Source organism: Thrips palmi, unplaced genomic scaffold (genome assembly GCF_012932325.1).
Source record: "Thrips palmi isolate BJ-2018 unplaced genomic scaffold, TpBJ-2018v1 HiC_scaffold_16, whole genome shotgun sequence".
NCBI classification, from domain to species: Eukaryota; Metazoa; Arthropoda; class Insecta; order Thysanoptera; family Thripidae; genus Thrips; species Thrips palmi.
The window spans coordinates 6,871,484-6,880,635 of NW_023144625.1; the positions used below are offsets into that span (position 1 = coordinate 6,871,484).

General features: G+C 40.4%; 4 protein-coding genes across 8 annotated transcripts in view; 2 read left to right on the forward strand and 2 right to left on the reverse strand.

Annotated features, from left to right (window-relative positions):
- LOC117642955 overlaps nt 1-850 on the reverse strand; it is a 21,111-nt gene extending 20,261 nt beyond the window's left edge. Inside the window, exon 1 of the mRNA XM_034381591.1 lies at nt 842-850. Within this exon, the coding sequence (XP_034237482.1) occupies nt 842-850 (9 nt within the window). The remainder of the gene's footprint in view (nt 1-841) is intronic.
- The window catches only part of LOC117642329 (D-2-hydroxyglutarate dehydrogenase, mitochondrial-like), a 4,038-nt gene extending 343 nt beyond the window's left edge, over nt 1-3,695 (forward strand). Inside the window, exons 1-9 of one of the 4 annotated variants that reach the window (XM_034380406.1) lie at nt 317-527; nt 957-1,034; nt 1,111-1,287; nt 1,378-1,575; nt 1,651-1,844; nt 1,922-2,090; nt 2,166-2,452; nt 2,569-2,740; nt 3,346-3,695. In XM_034380406.1, the coding sequence (XP_034236297.1) occupies nt 965-1,034; nt 1,111-1,287; nt 1,378-1,575; nt 1,651-1,844; nt 1,922-2,090; nt 2,166-2,452; nt 2,569-2,740; nt 3,346-3,611 (1,533 nt within the window). In that variant the 5' untranslated portion in view covers nt 317-527; nt 957-964 and the 3' untranslated portion in view covers nt 3,612-3,695. Of the gene's footprint in view, nt 1-316; nt 528-956; nt 1,035-1,110; nt 1,288-1,377; nt 1,576-1,650; nt 1,845-1,921; nt 2,091-2,165; nt 2,453-2,568; nt 2,741-2,984; nt 3,154-3,345 lie in introns of those variants that run through there. The other 3 variants (XM_034380408.1, XM_034380409.1, XM_034380407.1) reach the window with 3 other exon arrangements.
- On the reverse strand, nt 3,609-7,023 carry LOC117642328 (BRCA1-associated protein). 2 transcript variants are annotated; one of them, XM_034380405.1, is made up of 11 exons: nt 6,793-7,022; nt 6,340-6,606; nt 6,099-6,258; nt 5,834-6,023; nt 5,495-5,748; nt 5,264-5,407; nt 5,033-5,180; nt 4,826-4,951; nt 4,640-4,744; nt 4,416-4,571; nt 3,609-4,345 (listed from the first exon to the last, which is right to left on the reverse strand). In XM_034380405.1, exons 1-11 carry the CDS (start codon nt 6,872-6,874, stop codon nt 4,178-4,180), a joined length of 1,800 nt encoding a protein of 599 aa, XP_034236296.1. In that variant the 5' UTR covers nt 6,875-7,022; the 3' UTR covers nt 3,609-4,177. The 2 variants fall into 2 exon arrangements, with proteins under 2 accessions (XP_034236296.1, XP_034236295.1); XM_034380404.1 differs by having other exon boundaries at nt 4,640-4,951; nt 6,793-7,023.
- Nucleotides 7,024-7,194: 171 nt separating this feature from the next.
- Nucleotides 7,195-8,496, forward strand: LOC117642330. Its single transcript, XM_034380411.1, has 3 exons — nt 7,195-7,479; nt 7,582-7,775; nt 7,865-8,496. The coding sequence occupies exons 1-3, from the start codon at nt 7,291-7,293 to the stop codon at nt 8,208-8,210; spliced, it is 729 nt and encodes a 242-aa protein (XP_034236302.1). The 5' UTR covers nt 7,195-7,290; the 3' UTR covers nt 8,211-8,496.
- Nucleotides 8,497-9,152: the final 656 nt, after the last annotated feature.

A 9,152-nucleotide genomic window follows, 5' to 3' on the forward strand; every position in this document is an offset into this window, starting at 1 on the left:
CCGTTGTGTGGCCGAGGCCGAGAGGGCGAGAGGTCGGTAGCCGGCTCCGCGCCACTTTCAAACAGGCCGCCGTCCACGGGAAGCAGTCGCAGCAGTGCTGCCACATGCACCACTACTCGGTAGCGGAGCGTCAAGATGTCTTTTTTCCGTGTGTGGGCAAAAATTTATGTGAATTCATTTATTGAGACGGACAGAACCAAAAGCATCGCCCCAATGACGCGGACACATGGGTATCTCATCCGAGTCTGCTCATTTCGTCAACCCAAAGGTGCCCAAAGGTTGGTGCTATTAAGAAAAATAGAGAGAGACAAATGAGTCGCGAGTAGGTCCAAGTCCAAGCGAGTGTGACAGTGACAACCTCTGCTCCGAGCCGCAGTCTGCTGACTCAATGTCATAAAGAAGACACCTGTTTACTTACTCTTGCGGGTTCCTGTTCGTCAGTGTCTTTTCTCTCCAGCTTTTCTACACATTTCAATAGTTTGGCATTCCCTCCCGCATCCTCACTGTCGTAAGAAGTTTCCCTCAGGGTAAGTTTGTTTTCGCCCGACCCCTTTCTGCTGACAGCAGGCTGCAACCGCTGATGTGTTTGATTTCGTGATGCCGAAATATTTTCACCGTGACAGCCTTTCGGTACTCATTTGATCGAATCTTGACTTTTCTTTCCGCATTTCGTCAAACTCTCTTTTTCAAAATGTTCCTCTGGTATCAGTCTTATCAGTCTTGTTTACAAAGTAAACACCCTCCCGCCCCGCCCCGCCCCTCCCCTCCTCCCCTTCCTCTACTCTCCTCTGCTCTCCTCTACTCTCCTCTACTCTCCTCTGTTTGCAAAGAAATAGCTCACTCCAGACATTGCTCATACCGCTCATACCCATCACCTCCTGATTGAGTTTATCGTAGTGCTGAGCTTATTCTTTTTAAAGATTCTTAAAGCTTGCTTTAATTATATTTTTTTTCAGTGTGAAACATGCGGAAGGCCACTTCAAACGTCTTGCACTCAGTCACACAGCGACATTGGCCGTTAAAGATTAGAACAGGTATTGATATTAATTCTTCAGTTGATGAGCTGTGAATCCTGTACGGTGATTGCTTTAACATTTTCCTCTGTTCCAGCTAAATATAGTACCCCTCCATTAAGTAAGGATACCTACAAGATCAAGAGAGGAAATTTTGCTTCCCTCACTGACAAGGATATAAATGTTTTTGAAGGAATTGTTGGCAAGACTCGAATGTTAACTGACGTTTCAGATGTAGAGGCATATAATGTTGATTGGCTTCACTCGGTTAGAGGTTCGTTGTCCATTCCCTCTTAATTAGTTCTGGGAAAGCTCAAAATCCGTTATTATGAACTGCTTTACTTAACTGTGTTTTATCTTCTAGGGAGCAGCCAATGTGTCCTCAAACCTAAGACAACTGAGGAGGTTTCTGCCATATTGAAACACTGCAATGAACGCCGTTTGGCAGTATGTCCTCAAGGCGGGAACACAGGTTTGGCTGGTGGTAGCAATCCAGTCTTTGATGAAGTGGTAATTTCCACAAGCCTCATGAATAAGATTATTAGTTTTGACAGTCTCTCAGGTTTGTTGTCGCATTTTTAAAAAAATCAATGTCTGAATGATTTGTGCTTGAATATTCTTTACCAATATTTTCTAGGTGTATTAACATGCCAGGCTGGGTGTGTACTGGAGCAGTTAGAATCTTATTTGCTAGAGCAAGGCTTCTTGATGCCACTGGACTTGGGAGCCAAAGGTAGCTGCCAAATTGGGGGTAATGTTTCTACAAATGCAGGAGGCCTCCGTCTTGTTAGGTATGGCAGTCTGCATGGCACTGTCCTCGGCATTGAAGCGGTTTGTATATTTAAATTTTTTAAAACTACAATATTTGTCCTTGAATTTATATTTTTTTTAAAGCTAATTTCCTACAGGTTTTAGCTAATGGAGAAGTTATCAACTGTTTAAACAAAATGAAAAAAGATAATACTGGATATCATTTGAAACATCTTTTTATTGGCTCTGAAGGAACTCTGGGCTTAGTAACTCAAGTTGCAATACATTGTCCTGTTAGTCCAAAATCATTGAATGTTGCATTTTTAGGTAAGTGAGTGTGTACCTTTTCAAATTGTTAACATTTATTATTTTACCATGCATTAAGAAAACTGAATTAATCAGGTCTTGACAGCTATGAGAAAGTATTGGAAGCCTTAAAATCAAGTAAGAAGGATCTGGGGGAGATTCTATCTTCCTGTGAGTTGATGGACAGGACTTCAATACAAGCTGTGGAGGAAAACTTGAAACTCCGTGTTCCCATAAAAGACTGCCCATTCTATATGCTGATTGAGACATCAGGCAGTAATAGTGATCATGATGAAGAGAAACTATCTCAGTTTCTTGAAAATGCTCTTGAGAAAAATATTATTGTGGATGGAATACAAGCAAGTGAACCATCTCGCATAAAGGTGAGTCCTCCTGATACCCATATAAATTTTCTCTAAATAATTGAGAAGTCTCATCTCTAACAAGAGATACCAATAATAGTGCTTCCCTTTATAAAGAAAGATTAACTGTATTGCAGCAACTTTTTGAAGTGCGGGAAAGGATGGCAGAAGCACTGCTTTTGGATGGCTTTCTTTATACATATGATGTTTCCTTAAAGCCTCAAGATTTCTATTCAATTGTACCTACTACGAGAGAACACTTAAAAAATGTGCCAGGTGTAATGAGAGTAACTGGATTTGGACATTTTGGTACGGAATTTATTGACTTCTTTTTAATGTGTATTGTAGCTTGCTCATTTAAAGATGTCACTGCTGCTTTGCCTCTGATTATCCTTGACCGTTGACTGCTCTTGGTGTTTGACATGCTAACATGCTAACCCCCTTTAATCTTATTTGATTTAAAATAATCATAGACACACCCTCTTTCATTTTCACTTAATAGGGCCAGAAAGGCAATTAAAATAATTTTTGTTTTGTTTTACTTCTGATCTAGAATTTGTGGGAATTACGTGAAAGTATCACACAGGGTTTGGCAAGGGATGGATACACGTATAAATATGATGTATCTCTGCCACAAGATAGATTTTACAATATAGTTGAAGTAATGCGTAGTCGACTGTCCTCTTTGCCTGTTCTTCGTGTGGCTGGATATGGGCATATTGGTAAGAATCTTGCCTTGCATTTTGGTGTAGTAGTTGCATTTGTGGTTTCTCTCCTTCAACATTTTCCTCTTACATCAGGGGCTCTTTTGCTTATAATGCTTTGGGCTCTTTTCTTACCTGGTATTTTTTCAATTACATGCAATGTACCTATCTGTGCAATTTTAATTTTTTCTGCTCTGTGTTGTGAAACAGGTGATGGCAATATCCACCTCAACATCACATCAAAAGAGTACAGCAAAGAAATCATGAACAATATCGAACCATTCGTGTATGAATGGACATCAAAATTTGGAGGCAGTGTTAGTGCAGAGCATGGCATCGGTCTGAAGAAAACAGGAGCTGTCCACTTCTGCAAACCTCCTCAAGCTATACAGCTCATGCATCAAATTAAAAATGTCATGGATCCAAATGGCATCATGAATCCTTACAAGGTTCTCCCAGCAATAAACTCAGCATAAGTTTCAGTTTGTTTATTCTTTAAGTATCATAGAACAAAGCAAATGAAATCAAATATTATATTAAAGTTGTGCCATCATGATTAACTTTTAAAAAAAATTATTTTACATTCTAAGACTTTGAAATATGCACTTCTTATAGTGAAGGAGTGAAGAAGATTGTAAGTAAACTTGGAGATTTCAGCATCATTAAACTGAATTACAAAGAGAAAACTATGATAACATAATGAAAAGTAAGAAAATACCTTAAATATCACAGTAAACTACAAGATCTATAGCACATTTATCACATACAGTCTGCACAGACAAATTTCGTCTCCTTGAAAATGGCTCATTTCTACTAGAATAGAGTAGCCCCTTAACTAGAAACATCAAAAAACTCTAGAGATGATAAAGACAGGCGATACATAGAACATTGAAATGCTAACTAAAAACTGGTTGAGCAAGCAAGATTTTGGAATCGACTTAAAGTAGCTTACTGCACGGACCATCATGAAAACTTTTATGAATCTTCCAATATAAATGAAAATACATAAAATGACAAAATATCTATGGATCATGTACAGGAATCACCTCTGCTTCTTGCCTCGTCTTGATGGCTTTGAAGAAGAGGGGCCTTCCCCAATAGTGACAATGCCTTGAGCAATTTCCTCACGATCAGCACTTTCAGATATCTGCTTTTGAGCTTCCAAGAAGAACATGACATCACGCAGCTGTTCCTTCAGTTCATTTATTTCCTAAATTAAAGTTTAATCAGTCAGAATATGCTGGCTATAAAATGAAAATATTTATCAAACTCAAGCTTACCTTATCTTTTTCTGATTGATATTGTTTAAACTGGCCTTCCAAAGCAGTGAACTTATTCTGCCAGCCGCCTTGATTCTGAGTTAGTGCTCCACTCAGCTGCTTTTCTTCTTGAAGTTCTTTTTGAGTGGCATTCAAACGTTCTGACATTTGCTGCAACTGAATACAAGAAATTTAGTAATTGAATCTATGGTGATATTGTACTCTTTAAGTTCTTAGACACAAACCTTCTTGTCAGCTATTTGCTTCTCCCTGCTAAGAGATGACACTTTACTTTCCAAAGCCTTGTTATCTTCTCGTAGCTTTTGAAGTTTCTCTTTTAGCTCAGTGCGCTGAAATAAAAATAAATTAATACTACAAAGAAACAGAACAAAATGGACATGCACTAATAAAGATATTTCATTTTCACTCACCTCGGCTAGTGTTTGTTGGTCTAGTCGCAGAAGTTGATCCTCAAAGTACATGCGTTGTGAATCAAGCTGTGATGTTAACATATATGTGAACTCTAACTGGACTGAATCTAATTTTTCGTCGGTAACCTGCAATGGAAACAGACATTAACTGTTAGCAATGTGTTATTGATCCTGAAAGGAAACATAAGAGGCCCTTCAAACACTCACATCTTGTTTGCCAGGGGCACTTCCTTCAACAAGTTTACCATCTCCTTTATTTTGCAACAGGCGGTGAACAAAGTTGTCTCCCACATAGTCCCACACCCGATTGCTGCCTAGTTGCATTGAGTAACAGTGCTGAGTTTGCAAGTAATGCCTGCAAAATAATGATGAGCTTAGTGAGATTGATTATATTTCCTTGAAAGACACTGCTTTCACAAATGAAATGGATGAACCTACTCGTATGCATGACCATGGACATAGCGGCCACATCCAACATGCCCACAAATCAAACAAATCCAAAGTTGATCAGAGGAGTGGCACTCTAAGCATTTGTTATCTGCAACTAGCTCTGGAGTCTGTACATATCGGCAGACTGGACAGCTAAAGAAAGAGATCAATAATTAGATCAACACAATTTAAAAATACTGTATAGAAGTATCACAATGTTTAATAAATTGTTTAAGTTACCTTGTATCTCCCCACTTTGCCAGACAGCTGGTGTGAAAAGCATGATTACAAAGAATTGTGAGAATGCCATCTACAGACTCATCCATCCTTTCCAGGCACACTGGGCACGTGGGTAGCTCTGTGTGGTGTGGTGGGGGGACATCTTCTCTTGTCAACTCAACTTTTGACACGAACACCAAATGGCAGCAAACATCGGGTTCAAGAGAATTGTATGCAGCACCGTTAAATGTTTTATAAAATTCAGTTGCAGCTTGCTGAAACACATATTTTAAAAATTAGAATAGACCAAAACATAGCAATTTATTTTGAAAGTTCAATTCTACAGTCTTCCTAACTAACCTGAGTGCGGAAGGTTAAAAGAACCATGTACTGATTCGGTGTACCATCTCTTATTACCCGTACATGCTGTATGTCTTCATGGCATGCAGCGGTAAATGTTAGCAGATCGTGGCATGTCATGGTTGCTGGTACAGCAAGAAGACAAACCGTTTGGCTCAGCTCAGATGTGCTTTCCATTTCAGTGAGGGAACTGAAAAATTTGTTTCATTGAAATATACTGAGCTATTAGGCAACTTCACACAAAAAGATTTGAATGATGACTTACTTTTCTTTGTATAAATGAAGAATTCCTTTGGTAACTTCAACAAAAGGATTTCCTGACACAAAGGGGATGAGTGAAGGATCTCCAACTCTTTCCCGCTCGCCTCTCAGCATGGGATCAGCTTCATCCAAATCAATTGATCGCCTTGATGGAGGCATATCATCTGAAAGAAAATTATAATTATTCTGAGTGCTCTTGTTCTAAACCTGAGCTGGCAAATTATTTAGTTTGTGAGAATTCTAACCCTCAGATATGGAAGACTGGCTAGCGACAGGGTGTTTGACAGATGATTCACTTGATTTTCCAACAGCGTGCGAGTCGCCATGGACTGGTGCCGATGGGAACAGAGTTATGGCAGTCTGGCCACTGTCCCACACAGACGCATTGGGAAGGGCCGGAGTCACTTCCTCTCCTGCCCGAGAGTAAGTCTCCACCGTTATGTCCCGCATTTCTCTTCTGCCCCGACGAGCATTCGGTTTCACATTCTTAGCAGCCATTGCACCAGAAGCGCCTGTAAAACACAATGAGAATTTCATAGTGGTAAAGACACTGTGGAAAAGTAAACATGGCAAAAAATCTCAACAAACAACACGTTTGTAAAGCAGAATTTACGTCAAACTATAAAATGTTGTCTGAATTAGGGAACCCAATGAAAACACTCACAATGATAACAAAGGCCAAAACATAACCTACGCACCTGATCCCGTAGCAGACGACTCCGTATCGCTATCGTCACCCAGTTCAATGCGAATCACACACAAGGACACAGCTATAGACATCCCCAGAGGAAGCAGGAAGACAAATTACGCAATCAAAGGAATCCACCATCACGAATCACGGGGCTGCGAATAAAAGGTTCGATCGACAGATGACACTTTGAAAACTGCAGCAGACATCCTTGTCCGTTGCGAGCGGAAACAACTACCAACCTAAAATATATGTAAGAAACCATGTGGTCTCTGCCAAACAGTTTTTCGCTTTTATGTTGAGGTATAAAAGCGAATGAGAGACTAATTTATCCAACGAAACAAGATAATTGTTTGTGTTCAAGGAAAAATGTTTTTCTTGTTGTGCCATGTGTTTTTGGCATGATGTACCAACCCTGCTCTCCAGTTCAAAAACAGGCCAAACACTCGGCAAGTGCGTGCGATTTATTACAGTTGTCCTTTATTCCGAATATATTTGTTTCATAGATATGGAGAAGCCGGTCGAAACTGGAGGACGTTTGCGGGATATGCTATTGGCCGCTCGATGTGTTGACACAGGTTTGGTCGAACTGGAGAAGATGCTAATGTCAATAGAGGGCTTGATGCCTGATGAGAGCAACAAAGAAGCAGCTCTTGAGGCAGCAAGTAGTTTATTTCAAGAGGTTAAAGATGTTGAGGTGAGCTACCCATGTTTCACCAATTAATTGTACATTGTGTGTCTGTCCCTGCACTTTTGCTGAACTGTCATTCCGCCCTTAATCGTCCTCTCAACCTGACAGGTAAACATTGAACAGTTAACAAACATTTATAAATCGTTGTTCGAAGCTACTAAAGAAGAGAATGACAAAGCTGATGTAGCAATTAAATCTATGCAGGATGGCATTAATCAGATCGAAGATACATTAAGGAACTATGGGTACGACAGTTCTAACATGCCTGAATTAATCCCTGAAGAGATGGAAGAGAATGGAAGGTATGTTGATTTAGTTGCTATTTTCAGTGCGATGCTTTCTGTTCTAACCATCTTTTGATAAAAAAAATTTAAAAACTATCCCATTGCAGCATTATAGAGGACAGCGAATCTTCAGTGGAAGAGGTCAAAGATGAGGCAGACGATGAAGTCCCCCTTTCACCTGGACGAGAAATAGAGGCCATGAGCGAATCTCTCTTGGGTGTAGAGATCACTCCAATGCTTCTCTCAGGAAAAAGTCGCAAGAACTCTCACAACAGTGCTTCATCTACCGGCACAACCCCTCTTCCTTGTTTCAAACAAACCAGTGTGCCTGTAACTTGCGTCCCCATTATCAAGTATGAAAATAATGCAATACAAGAAAAAAAGGAATCAAATCAGCTGTCAAAGAAACTATTACAGAAGCCAGAACGACCTGTCTTAAGTTTGAATTACTAGTAAAAATTCCACCAAAAGATTTTTATAAAAGGGAAATGCAATGGCATGATAAACTTGCCTTAATTGTTTGCTATCTTTTTTAGACTTTAGCCGTTATAAGATTTTCCTCCCACAATCATGTGCTACAGTACAGAATCTATCGCTTTTGTTGAGTTTTAGAAACACGGTATACTACCTTTCCAAGCCTTGATAGAATATCATCTGGTTTTGTAAATTTATGTGAGACTTTCCTTCCTTGTAGACAACTTATTATTAATGAAGAGGTCAAAAAAGGTAGTACAGAAAATTTGCAGTGCTTTTTTTTAACCCTTTGCTCTTCCCTATTAATGCTCCATTTTAACATATTTCAATTTGGAACATTAAATTTTTTGTCCAAACACGTGTCAAAGCGGTGCTAGTTTACTGCCATCCAAACCGAGGTGCTGGCCTGTGTGATCAATCTCAGAGTGGTATGGTGTTTGAGATGCTCTACACGAACGTTCTCTCGCGCGGGCAGTGTCTCTCGCCGCTTTGACTAGTCTGTCAGCGTGCATCGTCTTCAGTCGCCAATGTGGGCCCACTTCATCATTGATCTTCCGAAAATTTTGACACATCAGCGTCATCTGGTGTTTTGTGGGAACCACGACGAGCGCGTTGAGCCGTTTGACTACAGCTTTTCAAGTTGGTCACGCTGGTTGCCCCTGCTCCTAGTCCCGTATTCATTCTATGCTGTAGAGCGGTCGTCGGGCTTCCCCAGGGGAACTGGCTGCCGATCGAAATTTTGGTCACGTGAACGGTCACGTGACAGGTCTCGACCAATCAGAGGCCTCCATTTTTCTCAAACATGCCTTTTTTTTGCTGTTTCACCGATATTCGGGCGGCCCGCCAGATGGATTGCTCTCCGAACGAGGAATCCATTGGTGGGGTCACACTTTCGGTTCGAGGCCCATTTAGCGACTCTGG